The sequence below is a fragment of the Brassica rapa genome, chromosome A09 (genome assembly GCF_000309985.2).
Source record: "Brassica rapa cultivar Chiifu-401-42 chromosome A09, CAAS_Brap_v3.01, whole genome shotgun sequence".
Lineage (NCBI taxonomy): Eukaryota > Viridiplantae > Streptophyta > Magnoliopsida > Brassicales > Brassicaceae > Brassica > Brassica rapa.
The window spans coordinates 29404260-29421245 of record NC_024803.2 but is presented as its reverse complement, the minus strand read 5'-3'; the positions used below and the strand labels follow the sequence as shown (position 1 = coordinate 29421245).

Here is a 16986-nt window from a genome sequence, read left to right as displayed (position 1 = left end):
ATACCTCTCTCTTTCCTATCTTAAGAAAATCACAGCTTTCTTAACGCCTTTTTGAACTTTCTTGTAGGAAACAAAAAGAAAAACAGAATGACGATTGCAAAACGTGTGTAGATATAGAAAGGCCAGTGTGACGATATTGTGGTTTGGACAGGGAAGAGAGGCATTGATAGTATGAGTGTGAATGATTTAGGATTCTTGTGTTAGAAGAGTGCAAGCATCTTCGTCCAAGATAGGAAGTGGACATTTTAGTTATACACACTAGTGCTTGTGATATAAAGGTTGAAGATAGCTTTTACTTTCTCCTTCTCTTTTTTTTTTTTTTTTTGGCTAAACTGTAAATATCATTAATCTAAATGAAATGTTTGTCCTAAACAAGTTAAGACTTTTACACACTTATTTCTTGGCAAAAATTAGATAAAAAACAAGAAAGTCAGTAGATTTTGGACTAGAGATGGTGGTCATCTAATCCAAAGGGTCATTAGCCCTAAGAAGTTCCTCTTTTGCTGTCTCGCAGTGATGGCATTCTTGATATCTCGGTCTATGAGCTTGAACACCTGCTGCGGGGAGAGATGCACACTGTTATGAAGGACGTTGTTACGATGTCTCCATATGTGATAAATGGTCCTGTGACAGAGCAGCTTCCTGAGTGTTGAAGGAGCTGCTTGCGATGAAGATCTGCACCAGGAAAGGAGTTCTGCCCAAGAGAAGAAAGCCGACTGTCTTGGAGCCAACCTAGAAAGTGCCAGTGACCAAATCTGGGAACTGAACCTACATTTGAGAAACAAGTGATCTCTAACTTCATCTTCAACGTTACACAGGCAACAACATTTATTAATATTCAATCCCCAAGAAGCGAGCCTTGCTCTCGTGGGAAGCCTATTCAAGTTTGCAAGCCACATGTTGAAAGCCTGCTTGGGCACTGCCCCTTTGAACCACACCGTTGTGGACCATGCCTTGGAAGTGCTGCGCGGTCGAAGGACTTCCCATGTGCGCGCTGAAGAGAAACCATTGCAGACTTTGTCATTTACTACCCAGGCAGTAATGATCGTTGAGTGCTGTAGGAACAGGTGGGGAAATGGTGGTCAGCATTACGTGGAGGTCGACTGCTCTGTCAGTTCTCGGTGGTCGCAGGGTTTCGTACAAGTAACTAATCTAGACTTTCTCCTTCTCTTTACTCTATTGCAGACTTTCTCCTTCTCTTTACTCTAGACATGATTTTAAATGTTTCGTACAAGTAACTAATCGATATTGTTCCCTTGCTGGCTGGTGGTTAGCTCTATACAACAAGCAAACACATATCTTACTTGCAAAAAAAAAAACAAGCAAACACATCTTTACTTGCATGAGAGAAATGGTTACAAACGAAAATAGCTAGTTTGACTATTGACTTTTAAACACGACCGGTAGATGATGTATTTCCATTTTAGAGGTGGACTTGTACGTGACTATGAGGCTTTCTCGAGCATTTCAGAAGCCCAATAATAGAAGTCCAATAATTCACCGCCACGTAGATCTCTCACGTCTCGTTAACCAATCACAGAATGGCTGTGACGAGCACGACGTACGCAGTAACGATCCTTTTAAAAAGACGGGAGAGAAAACAGATTTTGAAAAAGAAAAAAAGAGTTAAAAGAAAATAAAAAGAAAACGCGGAGAGTTTGTTTTTACTTGAGCTAGCGACGAGATTCATCAATTCGATTCCTTGTTCGTAATATGGTATAGCTCGGATCTATATCTTTGCTCATTGCCTTTATTATTGGTTTGTTCTATCTATAGGGATCATGGGGGCTTTGTTTGTTTTCTGGCTAAAATTATTATTCGCACCCTCTTGTTTAGTATGTGCGGTAGAACCTGAGTATCTGATCGTCCAATGAGCTATATATATATATATCAAAGGATTTGAGATATGAACCATGGGAGCTTTGGCATCATGCCAAAAACTAATCTCTTAATCTACCTATCAATTATAACATGACACAGTTGGTTGGATCTATTTTGAGTTGGATCAGTTATCTGCAATTATGGTGCTTGATTTTCGAATTCATGGCTAAATCTACCTGAGATTGCATAGATATATGAATTCAATAATGTTTTTTTTGTTGAGGGTAAACGAAGTGATTCTGATGATTTATTGACTTTATGGGTGTTGATATTGGATTGCAGACAACTTCAAAGAGGCTCGCAGACAGGAAGATTGAGAAGTTTGACAAGAACATAACTAAAAGAGGTTTTGTTCCTGAGACCACCACCAAGAAGGGCAAGGATTACCCTGTTGGACCCATTCTCCTCGGCTTCTTTGTCTTCGTCGTCATTGGCTCATGTGAGTTCCTCTTCTAAATAATTCCAATCCCCTTTATTAGGTAGAAGTCCATCTTTGTTTAAGGCACCAAAATGAGCTTCTTTTTTAGTTAGGTTTTGTGCTTCTTTGATTGATTATGTTGGAAGCTTCCAAGTGTGTTAACTTTCGTTTCCAGATTGGTGTTGGTTCTACGTTTTCTTTACTACTTTTACCTCCAACGAACCATTATCTATAATTTAAACCATTTGATTATAATATGTGTATATATATGTATTTGACCTTCCATATGCTTTGTTACAGCTCTCTTCCAGATCATCAGGACCGCAACTAGCGGAGGCATGGCATAAATCGAATCACAGTTCAAGCTATAGAGGAAGCGATGTTTTCAAATTGGATCTCTCTTCTTCTTCTTTTGTCTTGTCTGTTTTTCCCTTATACTGTAGAATGCGTTAACTTTCTGTTTACTACTACATGTTATGAAGAATTTTGAGACTATTTTTTTCTATAAATTATCCAACCTTTGCAATCTTGTCTTGAAGTTAGCTGACATTGCTCTTGTTATGATGCTTTTGTATACTACTTGGTGACTTGTCTCAACTTGGTTCGCCTACCAAATGCAATTACGGTTAAACTATTTTCTTTCAAACAGTTTGGTGAAGCTAGATCATGGTCGGGCAACAGTTGGATGGACCGCGATGATCTGGACCCGACACACCAAATTATACAATCGTTTTTGAGTCCCCTGCACAAAAGTCAAAAGTTGTGGTGAACTATTCTAGTCCAATCAATAGTCAAGAGAATCAAGAATGCTTTTGAAACGAAATTTCTGATTCAGCAAAATATTGGAAGGAAATGATAACATATGATGGGAAATAATAAACACACAAATTATTCATTACTAATAATTCTTTTGTTATCATCAATTGAACCGTCATGTATTGATGTGTAATAATAGTTGGAGAAGAATGGAAACACTAATAAGAGGTTATCATCATGAGTTATCTCATCAATCATTTTTTTTTCATTTTTAAAATTAGAAAATGGTAATTGGTATGGTTAAATGGAAGTGAAATGATTGAACAAAGGCATCATATTTGATGGGGATGACAAAAATGAACCCCCACGCTTTACGACTACTTTACATTCCCTGTGGAATCATGATTTTCAAAACTTAATTATTACACCTAAAGAAAAAGATAACCCAAGCCAAATTATTATGCACATGTACTTAATTACATTCCTTGCACACCCACATTTTCTTCCTTTTTTTTTCCAACTTGCACCATTCAATAATGACTTTCTTACAACAGCATAACTTTTGGAATCAAGTTTTTTTTTCTTGGTGTAAGGAATCAAGTTATTTGCAGTCATTCTTTCTGACGGATGTCTGGCACTTAGACCTATATGTATGTCAACATCTCTAGCTTCCAACTCTACATAATGTTGCAACATATCTTCCAACAACATGCATGTGGGAGTTCTTATGCAACTTAGCATTGTATTCGAATAGTGTTTGTTTCCGTAAGAATCTAACATAAGATACAAAGAAGATTGCAACTGCAAGTATGACTACTAGATCTATTTTATTGATATTTGGTCATAAGGAAGGTTAATATTTACAAGAGAGAAAGAAACAAAGCTTGCACTGTTTGGTCTGCTAGAAACATTTGGTTGGTCCACATACAGTTATAACAAGAAAATGAAGAAGTATTTTGTAAAATTAATTTGCTGTAATAAAAAAAATGGCATAACGTACAGAAGAATAAAGTTAGAAGGAAAATGGAAAAAGGGAGGGTAAAAGAGGAAATGTGAAAAATAATTGGGAAGAAGGAAATAATCAGATGGGGCCAAGTTACATGGAAAAAGAAGAAGCAAAAGAAAGATAAAAAGACAATTCAAGACAAAAGACGAAGATGAAGAACAAGAATTGGTTTTAAAAAGAGACCCCGAGAGAGAGAGAGAGAGATGGTGGGAGGTTAACTCTGAAACCCTTCTTCTTCTTCTTCTTCTTCTTCTTTGTTTGCCTTCAAATCGGTGTGTTGGTGAAGAATGGCTAACTGCCATTGATTCACTTCTCTTTCATTTTTTGGTCGGGGCATGGAAGAAGAGCTTGCCATGCTCAAACAGTTCATCGGGCAGCTTCAAGAGCTCTTGCACAACGGCTCTCATCCTCCTTCTTCACCTCCCTCTTCCTCTTCTTCTTCGTCCTCGTTTATAGTTCTACACAACCCTCACTATCACAACCGGTAAGTATCTAGATCTACTACGTGTGGGGGTGCTTTCGATTCTTTTTGGCAAATTTGGGCAACTTCGTAAATGTGTGTTTCTTTAGGGCTTTTGGTGCAATTTCAATTCTTCCTTGGACTCATCCTCTAGAATTAGCTGAAAGATGTGAAATTGATCTGTGAATTGATTCCTATTTGGTCATAGAGGGAATCTTTTTTTTGCTTGTAAGAACTCCACTACACTATCCCAATAGCAAAGCATCTTACTTTCATCATCGTCTTGGCTTCTTTTTGTTGTCTGCTGATGATTACTGCGAATCCTCTGGACTGTTTATGTGTTTGATCTGCCACTTTTGTCTGAATAAGTAGGTTCACATATTTAGACCGGAAAAAGGATTTGTTCTTTTACTATTTTTCTCTGGTGTTCTTATATGTTGTTGACGGTTTAAGACAGGTCTTTGTTTCCGAATGTGTCTTTTTACTGACAGATATTGTCATGTTTTCTTTCTTCTTTCCTGTTATGTCAGATGGTGTTCGCCCTTTACTGAGGAAACTTCTACTGATGATTCTTGTGATATTCTAATGGCTCCTGGAAAGAGGCCTCCTGGGATCTTCAACATGTTAGAGACTGTCAAGCAACCTGTCAAGCGATCTCGAAAAGACAAGAAGAATCAAGGAAAATCATCCACTGAAGGAGATGGAAACATGGATCAAGAAATCTGGCAGGAGTTTCCTCATGATCTCTTCGAATCTGTTGTCTCCAGACTTCCCATCCCCAAGTTTTTCCAGTTCCGTGCAGTTTGTCGTAAATGGAACGCTCTCATTGATTCAGACAGCTTCTCCCGCTGCTGCACCGACCTCCCTCAGACCATCCCATGGTTCTACACCATAACCCACGAGAATGTCAACTCGGGACAACTCTACGACCCTTCTTCCGAGAAATGGCACCATCCCATTATCCCTTCACTTCCCAAGAAGACTATTGTCTTGCCTATGGCATCCGCGGGAGGTTTAGTGTGCTTCCTCGACATTGGCCATCGAAACTTCTACGTGAGCAACCCTCTGACAAAGTCTTTCAGAGAGCTGCCAGCGAGGTCGTTCAAGGTGTGGTCTCGTGTTGCAGTAGGAATGACTCTTAACGGAAACTCCACCAGCGATGGCTACAAGGTCTTGTGGGTTGGATGCGAAGGAGAGTACGAGGTTTACGATTCCTTGAGCAACGTATGGACCAAACGAGGGACCATCCCGTCCAACATAAAGCTCCCTGTGCTTCTCAACTTCAAGTCGCAGCCGGTGGCGATCCAAACCACGCTTTACTTCATGTTAACGGAGCCCGAAGGGATACTGTCCTACGACATGGTCTCAGGGAAGTGGAAGCAGTACGTCATACCGGGTCCACCGGACCTGAGCGACCTCACGCTAGCGGAGTGCGGGGAGAGGTTGATGCTGGTGGGTCTTCTGACGAAAAACGCTGCCACGTGCGTGTGCATATGGGAGCTGCAGAAGATGACGCTGCTGTGGAAGGAGGTTGACAGAATGCCAAACATATGGTGCTTGGAGTTTTACGGAAAGCACGTGAGGATGAATTGTCTAGGCAACAAAGGTTGTCTGATGATGTTGTCCTTGAGGTCCAGACAGATGAACCGTCTGATTACCTACAATGCTGTTACTAGGGAGTGGAGCAAGGTCCCTGGCTGTACCGTTCCTCGTGGGAGAAAGAGGCTTTGGATCGCTTGCGGAACAGCGTTCCATCCCTCCCCTACGGCTAGGGCTTGATCATCTCTTTTGAGGTTTGTGTCCTCTTGGAATCGAATGGTTCCACCACTCGGTTGGTTGGTTTGTTTTCTGTTGTTTTGATTTTTGGTGTTTTTTTCACTTTTTATATTCGGGACTGTAATATACTTTACAAAGGATTCTGTGTTGTGTAATAAATAACTTTGGGTTGTGTGATATAACTGGTGGGATCTGACTAAACAGAGTGAAAATTGTTAATCCCTTTTTGTATTCAGTATCAACCACGTGTGGCGTACCAAGTGAACTAAAGCAAAACATAAAGAAGATATTCTTGATAGCATTAAGAAGCAGTAAATACAAAGTTGACACATTCTACAAGTAGTATAAGGAAGGGAAAAAGAGAGGAGAGATTATCATATTGAGAATGGATTCCTCTAGCTTGAATGATGATTAGGTTTTTATGCCATGCCTCCACTAGTTGCAGTCCTGATGATCTGGAAGAGAGCTGTAAACAAAGTATACAAGAAGGTTAATAACTCTATTAATACACACATTACATATATAATCAAATGATTCAGATTCCAGATCATAGTTGGTTAATGGTGATGTACGAAAGTGATAGTAGCTAGCCACATAGGGACGTAATCGTCGAACCAAAACGAATCTGGAAAAAAACTTATATACGTCCAAAGACGCAATCAAGAAACACGAAGCCTAACCCTAAAAGAAGCTATTTGGTGAAAGAGACTGGAAGAGGAAGACTCACAGGAGCCAATGACGACGAAGACAAAGAAGCCGAGGAGGATGGGTCCAACGGGGTAATCTTTGCCCTTCTTGGTGGTGGTCTCGGGAACAAAACCTCTTTTAGTAATGTTCTTGTCAAACTTCTCAATCTTCCTGTCTGCGAGCCTCTTTGAAGTTGTCTTCAATCCATCAAATTCAACACACAGAGAGTCAATAATCATTATTAAACATAAATGCAGATAAGACGTCAGCTAATCCGACTCAATAATCTTCCGTTGCATTTTTTTACCTAATCGATTGATAATAGATTTGAGAGATCAAAGTTAGGCTTTAATTTATATTTTCAAATGCAAGAGTAAATCCTCACGAGACATCAAATCATACAAACACAATACATGCAAAGATCGAACTTTACCATTGTTTAACTCCCGAGAAGAAACACTCTTCGTGGACGGAGGAAACAAGGAATCGAAATTGACAGATCGTGTGAGCCGAACAACAATGCTTCAAACCTTTTTTTTTGTTTTTACCTTATAATTTGTAATCAATATACGGTGTACCGCTACTCTCCCGTGTTTCTTCGCCACCACCACCTAAACAATGAAAGGGATCAATCACCACCGATTGCTATTCTCACACCGTGCGTCGTCACAGCCCTTTTCTAATTGGGTACACATACGTGTGATGTCTACGTGGTGATCAATACGTAAACCGTTCTTTTGGAGATTTTTTTTCTAAGATTAGAATCAGGGGAAAGAAATCCGCCCTGTCATGTCAAAATAATGAAATTAAACTTTTAATCCCGTTTACATGAGCAAAAAGCCTATTACAAACTTAACATTTTCGATCCTTCTTCTCTCTACGTTCCAAACAACTAAACCGTACTACCTACGACCACAACCTAATTATAATTCAGATTCTTTTTTATTATCCGAAACTTGTTATTTTAAGAGATTATTTAACAGCTAACCAAAAAAATAAGAAAAAATAGATTTTAAGAGAGTAGTAGAAAGAGATAGGAATAGAAAGTAGGAGAGATGCGATGTTTTTAGTTAGTTAGTGAATTTAAGATTATTTTGTATATATTGACGAATTTTCCTTTATTTTAATGCTTAAAATTATTTTGATTTTTTAAACACCGATTAATTATGATATTACAAACCATGAAAAATGTTATATAGATGATACTACAAACGATAATTATACATGTATTATTAGGATTCGCGTCTCACTCCATTACTCTGAATCGTCCCATGAAACCTATTCTTGACGGTACTATTTTCGCCGTGCCGAAGATCTTTTGTAAGTTTTTTTTTCCAATATCATGCATAATTTGTCTTTTTCAGAGGGATTGAAATCTAGACTTCATGGTGTAGAAACATTAATGAACCATTGGTTAAACCACTGGACTAATGGAGCTTCGCAAAACTATTTTGATTAGGATATTGTTTTTTTTAACACTGGTTAATTATGATATTACAAACTATGCGAAACATTACATAGATGATCCCACAACCGACAATTCTAGCTGTCTTATGACCTTATGAGGATTTTTGTCTCACTGTATCACCTCAAACACCCTATAAAATCCATTACTTACGGTATACTTTGCGCCATGCCGAAGATTTTTTGTAACTCTTTTCTTCAATATTTTGCATAATTCACTTTCTCTAAAAATTGAAACTTAGACCTTTTATCGTAGAATCATTAATAAATCCTTGGTCAAATCACTAAACCAAAAGAACTTCCACGAGTAAGATATCGTGTTAGTCAACCACTTTATCTAAATGAATTATAACTTTTTCAGATTATAGAAGATACTGTCTAACTTAGCTTCTTCCTTATTTAGATGTATCCAATCAAAACAAGCTACTACAAATTTGATACCATTTTTACCACTAATAAATGACTATTTTCATAGATACTATAAATTTGTGAAAAAATAACACTAAGCTAATTTTTTTAAATATTTATAGAAATTTATAGACTCAACCCCAAACCCTTAATACTAAACCTTAAACAATAATCACTAAATCGAAAACCCAAAGTTAGTATATTTTGGGGGAATTTCATGTGTTACCATTTTCATGGTACCACTATTCATTTTGATCACCATTAAATAGACATTTTCAAAAATACTATCTCCATTAAGTGGCAAAACAATCTTATACACTTGTTATATATATAATAAATAATTATTTAAATAAATTAAAAATAAGTTTTTTTTTTATGTTTTCGAACTAAACGTTTTTAAATTCAAATTTTCTTATAAATGTGTTTTATTTTTTTTTTCAAAATTTCTTTCTGAAAATCGAAAATTATGTTTAAGAATATCTTTTTAAAAGTTATATTTTTAAGTATTTATTTATAAATTTATTAGAATTCTAAATTTCACATTTCAAAAACCTTATCACACCCCTCAACTCTAAATCCTAAATCTAGATTAGTTAACCCTAAGGATATAATTATTTTTTATCATTCATTAAAAGTGAGAGTAAAAGTGGTTAGTGTAATTTTAAAAAATGATATTAGGAATGGGTACTTGTGGCAATTTCTCTATATTTTTTTATCGGTGAATTTTTTAAAAGTGGTACATAACTTGTCGTATTTCTAACAATTTCCCTATTTTAATCTTACACTTTTGAGAAGCTTATAGAATTGAGCATTTGAGAACCTTTTAAGATATACTAAATTCAATTGATTTTAAAAAAGAATTGGGACTTGAGCGAATTTTAGGAAGTGTTTACAATGAAATTTAGAAAATTTGAGAAACAGAGATGAATTGAGACTTTAAAATCGTTTATAAAAAGAGATTTTTTTTTGTTTTTTCAAAACAACTAAACATTTGTTAATTATTATTCTATCGATGATTAAATAAAATGTTAAAAAGTTTGGTCAATGAAAATGTATAATTATTATTGTTGGTTGACTAAGAGTTAAGGAATAAAATAATTTGGTATAGAGTTTACAGTTTTTCTTTACTTATTTTTTAAATTCAGAATTTAAATGTCAATTTCCCATCCGTTGAATAACAAGTTTCACAGTGTTCATGCTATTGTACTTATTAGTAACACTAGATCCATTTTCCGCGCTACGCGCGGATTATATACAATAATTTTCAACATTTTAATTTATATTATATTTGATAATAGTTTTACATAATATTTGATCAAAAATAGTATAGTATATTTAAAATTATAATAAAGTAATTTGGAGTATTTTTTTAATTGCGATTTATTTAAATGGCGAGCTATGTGTTTAGTATTTCTTACATTAGTGTATTTTGCATATGTTTACTGTGAAGGTTCTTCTAATAATGTTAAGGGGAAATCTAATTTTACCACAGAGTTGATACTATTTTCAATTTTATTTTAAAAGAATGATTTTTTTCATAAATACTTTAAATTTGTGATAGAACAACTAAACTATATATCCCTCATAATCATTTATATATGTCTAAGAATTATTTATAGACATATAACCAATCTCATCCCTTAAATGCTAAACCCTAAAAATTTATCATTAGATCTTAAACTCAAATGTTAGGGTATTTTTGATTAAATGTATTTTTGGAAAGTGATATGTAATTGTAATATTTTAAGCAATTTTTCTAATGTATGAAACTGCTGAAGTAAAATCTTGTTGTTGGTGTTAAAGCAAATATTTATTTGTTTTTATTTTTCAATAGTTTAAAATATAATACATTATAATTTAATTTTTTGTATTTAAATTTGTATACTTTTGAATTAGTGCTCGTAACCAAAATAACTCGGTTTTTACTTTTGTAATTATCTGAAACTTTCACTTCTTCTCCCCATATAGTTATAAGAAAGTCGACATGAAAAAACGGTTTTAGATGAAATTGTTGTTTGTTTAAAAATAAAAATAAAAATTGGGTTGTGAATCCAGGAAGATCATGTTTTTAGAGTGTTCCATTCATGCTAATTCTAACAAAATTTCTTACTTGAAGGTGTAAGCTAGATAGTGGTGTATACATTAGATGATGTTGCGAAAAAGCTCAATAGAACAACTGTTTTTAGAAATTATATTTATATATAGTAACAATAACTAAATATCTGTTTATAGATTCTTTGATAATTCTCTGGTTATACACTATCAACCTCCCAACGTGCCGAGCCATACGTTGATACTAATATTATCATTTCAATTTTCAAACAACACTTATCTTTTTCACCATAAGAATCCTTCTATCTAATAATTCGAAACTAAAGAAAAAGACACCAAATGTCGTCATAAGAATTATTTAAACCTAAATAGACCGCAATCACAAGCACATAAGTTCACAAATTGAAAACCAGACCGGAGAAAACCAAAACATTAAAACGTGCATGATTGATTAACCGAGGATGGTGGTTTCAGATCATGGATGTAACGACATAAGGATCCATGTTAGAAGCTGGCCTTCTGTCTTCGAAGTAACCTTTGCCTTCCTTCTCAGTGTCTCGTCCCACTCTCACCGAAGCTCCACGGTTCGCCACTCCCCAAGAGAACGTGTTGATGTATGCGGTCTCGTGCTTCCCCGTGAGACGACGCTCGCTGCCTTCACCGTACGCAGCAATGTTCTCCTTGTGCTTCACCTGAAGCTTCTCTATCGCGTTCTTTATCACTGCTAATCCTCCGTTGTTCCTCATCGACTTCGTGCTGTAGTTGCACAATCACCCTGAACAACCCATGCAAACAATGTTACAACTTATTTTACATGAGAGTGTTGAGAGAGTGTGGTAAAGAGACACTAACCGGGACTGGTTTTGGGTCGAAGCTGACATTTACACCAGAGATCTCAGTGATCCTCTGTCAACAGAAATAGATGTGGCCATTAGCAAAGTTTGAAGCTTTTTATTGGGAACTAAAAAGGTTAAAGTAGATTACTGTACCCCGAGAAGGTATCTAGCGACCCAGACTTGATCACCAGCACTAATACCCTCAACTGGACCGACTTGGAACTCCCACTGTCCAGGCATGAATTCTCCATTGACACCAGAGATGCCAATACCTGCGTAAAGACAGGCCTTGTAGTGTGCATCCATGATGTCACGACCAATTGCTTTGTCAGCTCCCACACCACAGTAGTATGGTCCCTGTGCCAAACACCAAAAACACTTTACATCAGATGATATGTAAGAAAATGTTGTAATAACATTAGGATGAGATGATAATTAGATTAAGCTGAGGGCCAGGGAAGCCACCAATAGGCCAGTTCACACCCTTTTGCATTAATGTGTATTCTTCCTCAATCCCATACCTATTGAATCACAAACAAAGAGTACTAGACTTTAACCCGCACGTCCGTGCAGGTGTTTATTTTTCTTTATGTTTCGAAAGGATTATTTATTTTTATTATTAGTAAATATTTATTTTAATATTTACCATATAACTAATTATGTATTATTATATTTTCAAAATTGTATCGTGAGAAGGTTTGTTGGTCGATATTGACCAAATGCTTGTGATATAGAAAATTTTTATTGTTTGATATTTGATCAAATGGTTCAATATGTAATAATAATTGGAGTTATCCATGGAAAAGGTATTCAAATGATAAAAATTGTTTTTTTCTTAGTTTTTATGCTCACTTTGTAATCCGGAGAGTAATGAACTAATAATATGTTCTTTGTTGAATTTTTATTGACTGAATATATGATAATTATATGGTTTATATTTGCCAAGGTTATAATTTTATAGTGGATCAGTGTAGTATAAGAAGATGCCATTGTATTTTTGGTATGATTTCAAATTTATAAGAGTTTGGATTGCTTATAGGAAGAGATAATGAATGGTTAAGATTTTTAATTAATTCTTGTTTTAGGAATGTTATTGAATTGACGTTTGTTTGGTTAACTACTATGTACGGTTTGGTTAGTTATTTAAATTAGATCTAAATGGTTTGATTTAAGTGTTAAATATGATTTAAGCTAGTGGCATAGACTTGTAATATTTAAGGAAAACTGAGGGTTCATTTCAATTTATACTCCAATTTTAATAGATTAGATAGGTATAAATGATTGATCTGAAGAGAGATTAATATACAACTGAGGAAGAAGATAGTACCAAGGCTCCTCAGAGGCAACTTTGGAGTTGCTGAAGATCTTAGCAGCGTTGTGCTTCTTGTTGGTTGGAATTGGATTCCCAGCCGGCGTGTAAGCATCACACATCACCTTCATATATCAACCAATCATTTTTTAAAATCTAATTTTGTTACAAACCAAATATTATTACACTAATCATATAAAACCAACCCACCAGAATGTTGTTGCCTGAGTTCATAATGAAGTATAAATCTATGATACGAAACATGTAACATAAATCGATGAATTTCAAGATCATGTCTGAAATCTTATAAACTAATAAGATGAATAGATAAAAAAGACCCAGACACACACCTGGGGATACGTAATAGGTTTTGAATAACAGTGATTCATAGAAGAGTTGAAACGATGACGAAGAAGTGGAAGGGTCGGGAGGGGGGGGGACGATCAATTGCTTTGGAGAAAATTAGGGTAACGCTAGACAGAGGTATGGGCTTGATATTGGTCATAGTGATTTTTTTTAAGAACACACGATGGCCTATGACCAAACTTAGTCGACTGAATCATATATGACATGGCGAAACAAAACCTTCTGATAGGCTGATTTTTTTTAAGTGACGTGGACACTCTCACCATTCACCTTATTTTCCTTTTAGTATAGTATAGATTACCTCATCAATCCATTATTTTAATTACTCCGAATCCGAATGACATTGACATGGCATTAAAATGAATGATACTTGATAAATTTTTTCTGGATTAATAATTTTGTTTAGAGAGCTAGTAGATGCTGAATTAGTTACAGAAGCAATTCATCATTTTCACCATCATTTTGTTGTCTATGATTGTAGACTTGTAGTATACAGAGAAATCAATACTGAAAGGAAAACATTTGTTTCAGCAGAAAATTATTTGAAAAATAAAAGACGCCCAAAAGAAAAATAAAAAAATGAAATGCCGACAAAACAAGAGTAGCAAAGTAAAGGAAAAAAAAAAACAGTAAGAAACAGATTAAAGAAAAAAAAGCAAGGAAGGAAAGAAGAAGAAGAAGAAGAAATAGAGAGGAGATTATTGGTACATCTCCCCTCACTATCGCTATTAGTCAAACGTCTCATCTTGTCAGATCGGCTGTCTTTTACTCTCTGAGGGTAATAAAGTTTCTTCACTGCTCTTACTTACTTCCCCCATATTCTAGGTAAAACCCTGAGATTTGGGGGATTTTAATCTTTCGCTACAATCTAGCTGTATGTTTCTGATAGATGGACGAATCAATGGATGTGAATATGAATAGTCTTCATTTTCTACACGTTTTTTTTAGCTGTGCGTAGCTTCCCCTTTTTTTTATGTCTTCTTTTAAGCATTTTTGTTGCTTCTCCTGATAGAAGACGTGTGTGATTTTACTAGCAGAAGTTTTGACAGTAACACTGATTCATAACCTCTTTTCTTTAAAAAAAAAAAAAGAATCCACGGTTCGTTTGTTAGTTAGTTAGCTAAGTGAATTTATTGGTGGTTTTTGGGACCACTTCTTTAAACATACTAAGGGCTAATGGGGACCGTACTGATTGGGATCGGAACCTAACTTACTGTCACATTGTTTTTTTCTTTAAGACACATCACTTTGGTGCCGTTTTCTTTGACATTGTTTCATTCACTGTGTAGACCCTATGAGTAAAAGCTTTTAGGTAACCTCCTTGGGTGGTTAGTTAGGGGGAAGAACCCTTCTGCAAAGTACAAAAAAACAGTAAAAACGTTTTAAATTAATGTGTATTATTAAATTAGATTCCGTTTACATCGTGTGTTTCTTCTCAACTTGCCTTGCATTTGATATTCTTTGGCCCCATTTCAATAAATGCCACTTAGTTTTTGTGTGATGGAGAGAGCACGCACCCAAGAAGAAAAAAGATATTACTCTCTCTCTCTCTCTCTTCCCCCCTTTTTGATGGTCTCTAAGTGTGAAACATAGAAAATCTTTCTCTTTTGCTTACTTCAAAAGAGAGTGTGTGTGTGTGTGGTGCTTGATATTCACAAAGGTCTTGACGTCTTCTATTAGGTAGCAAGCATTTCAAGGATTGCTTAGTTTTCTCTCTTATTTGATATTTTCTTATATGCAAAGCTTTGCAGGATTTGTTGTTACTCTGATAAGTCTCTCCACATCTTCTTGCTATGGACTGTAACATGAGATCTCCGTTGCTGTGGGACTGGGAGAATCTGATCATCTCCAATCCTTCAAATGACAAAAAGCAGCTTACTAATACTACTAGTGAGTGGGAAATTGAGAAAGGTGAAGGAATTGAATCTTTATTTCCCTGTTTGGATGGCCTCCAGAGAGTTAGTAATGACTCTACCACCAGTTTCTGGCACACCACTTCTGTATCAAAAAGCTCACAGTCAACCTCCACCAACTCATCATCTCCCATAATCAAACAAACCAAGCTTGCATCAGAAAATTCCCCTGGAGATTCTTGCAGCAACATAGATTTTGTCCAGGTGAAGACATCCACAGCTGTTGAATCAGACCTTTGTTTAAAACTTGGAAAGCGGACGTACTCTGGTAGAGACGTTTCACCCGTTTCTACGAAGCTGTTGCCTCCTTGTGTTGTTACTCGGAAGAAATCTAAGTTCTGTGGTCAGAGCAGCATGCAAGTCCCTCGTTGCCAAGTTGATGGATGTGATCTGGATCTCTCATCTGCTAAGGACTATCATCGTAAGCATAGAGTCTGTGAAACCCATTCAAAGTGCCCCAAAGTTACTGTGAGTGGCGTGGAACGACGATTCTGCCAACAGTGTAGCAGGTACAAACCATTATTATAACTATGTTCTGGCCTCTCATTTGATTCTGAAGCTGCATTGCTCATGGTTGAGAACATGTTGTAATTTTCAGGTTGCATGCCGTCTCTGAGTTTGATGAGAAGAAACGAAGCTGTCGCATACGTCTTTCTCATCATAATGCAAGGCGTCGCAAGTCACAAGGAGTCTTTCCATTTAATCCAGAGAGAGTGTATGGTAAGAACCACTTCATTTGTCTATCTGTCTCCGTCACACACATACACAACTTCATTTGATGGAGATCTAAATGTGAAATGCTTACTCCTGCAGATCAAAGACAGCATACAAATGTTGTGTGGGGTACCACTTGTGATACAAAGCCAACACAGAGGGAAAGTGGCTTTACCTTGAGCTTCCAGAGAGGCAATGGATCTAAGGAAGAGCAGTTGTTTGCTAGTAGCAACCACTCTTTATCTGCGTATCAAACCTCAGGCGGGTTCTCAGCAGGGAAGAACAAGTTTCAACTTGGTATTTTGCACTTCTCACTGGTCTTTTTAATATATATAGATATCTAGTTCCTTGGACATTAGGTGAACTGTTTTTTGGCAGGTGTGGGAGAATACTCAGAAGTCCTCCATCAATCTCAAGATTTCCACCGTGCTTTCTCTCTTCTGTCAACTTCTTCTGGTCCCCTGGTTCACCCACATGCACAGCAACCACTGTCTCTACTTTTTTCATTTGATGGTGTACCAAAATAGGCGAGTAAGTGATTTGGAATTTGTAAAACCAGTTAGCTTCAGTTAGTGGATACTATTTCAAACCTATCAGATCAGCTGCCTCCTTTTGTATGTTGTATTTATCATTGTTTTGTTACTCATTAGTAAGCAAAGCAAACTGTCAACAAAACACTAAACAGTGAATATATATGATGTAACTCTGGTAGCCTTTGCAGAGTATCTGTATCTTTCTTTTAGAGTTTAGGCTGCTGGAATTCACTTCTCACCTATACATCCAACTTTGTGGAGATGCATCTTTGCCTCAATTTGAAACTGTAGTATCTAGAGGGAGATGTTAGAAGTGATGCTTCTTGAGGTCCAAAAGATTATACTAAGTTCACTTTATATAGCCAGATATTCCCACTCCCCCTTTGAAACCTCAAAAGATTCTCTTG

The 16986-nt window shown here is 36.2% G+C and overlaps 4 protein-coding genes and 1 pseudogene across 8 annotated transcripts; 3 read left to right on the top strand and 2 right to left on the bottom strand.

Moving 5' to 3' along the window:
* Window positions 1–1545: 1545 nt before the first annotated feature.
* LOC103839048 (stress-associated endoplasmic reticulum protein 2) lies at window positions 1546–2837 on the top strand. Of its 2 annotated transcripts, XM_009115530.3 has the most exons (3): window positions 1546–1716; window positions 2164–2320; window positions 2600–2837. In XM_009115530.3, exons 1-3 carry the CDS (start codon window positions 1714–1716, stop codon window positions 2644–2646), a joined length of 207 nt encoding a protein of 68 aa, XP_009113778.1. In that variant the 5' UTR covers window positions 1546–1713; the 3' UTR covers window positions 2647–2837. The 2 variants fall into 2 exon arrangements, with proteins under 2 accessions (XP_009113778.1, XP_033135902.1); XM_033280011.1 differs by lacking the exon at window positions 1546–1716 and having other exon boundaries at window positions 2125–2320.
* A 1321-nt stretch (window positions 2838–4158) lies between these two features.
* LOC103839047 (F-box only protein 6) lies at window positions 4159–6528 on the top strand. The gene is made up of 2 exons (XM_009115529.3): window positions 4159–4545; window positions 5052–6528. Exons 1-2 carry the CDS (start codon window positions 4397–4399, stop codon window positions 6298–6300), a joined length of 1398 nt encoding a protein of 465 aa, XP_009113777.1. The 5' UTR covers window positions 4159–4396; the 3' UTR covers window positions 6301–6528.
* A 42-nt stretch (window positions 6529–6570) lies between these two features.
* Window positions 6571–7834, bottom strand: LOC103839046 (stress-associated endoplasmic reticulum protein 2). Its single transcript, XM_009115528.3, has 3 exons — window positions 7418–7834; window positions 7025–7181; window positions 6571–6763 (listed from the first exon to the last, which is right to left on the bottom strand). Exons 1-3 carry the CDS (start codon window positions 7418–7420, stop codon window positions 6717–6719), a joined length of 207 nt encoding a protein of 68 aa, XP_009113776.1. The 5' UTR covers window positions 7421–7834; the 3' UTR covers window positions 6571–6716.
* A 3406-nt stretch (window positions 7835–11240) lies between these two features.
* LOC117127801 lies at window positions 11241–12179 on the bottom strand (annotated as a pseudogene).
* A 1506-nt stretch (window positions 12180–13685) lies between these two features.
* LOC103839045 (squamosa promoter-binding-like protein 11) lies at window positions 13686–16779 on the top strand. 4 transcript variants are annotated; one of them, XM_033280004.1, is made up of 5 exons: window positions 13686–14197; window positions 15171–15841; window positions 15931–16052; window positions 16146–16343; window positions 16425–16779. In XM_033280004.1, the coding sequence occupies exons 2-5, from the start codon at window positions 15213–15215 to the stop codon at window positions 16571–16573; spliced, it is 1098 nt and encodes a 365-aa protein (XP_033135895.1). In that variant the 5' UTR covers window positions 13686–14197; window positions 15171–15212; the 3' UTR covers window positions 16574–16779. The 4 variants fall into 4 exon arrangements, with proteins under 4 accessions (XP_033135895.1, XP_009113774.1, XP_009113772.1 ...); XM_009115526.3 differs by lacking the exon at window positions 13686–14197 and adding an exon at window positions 14671–15079; XM_009115524.3 differs by lacking the exon at window positions 13686–14197 and adding an exon at window positions 14674–15099 and having other exon boundaries at window positions 15163–15841.
* The last annotated feature ends 207 nt before the right edge of the window (window positions 16780–16986 follow it).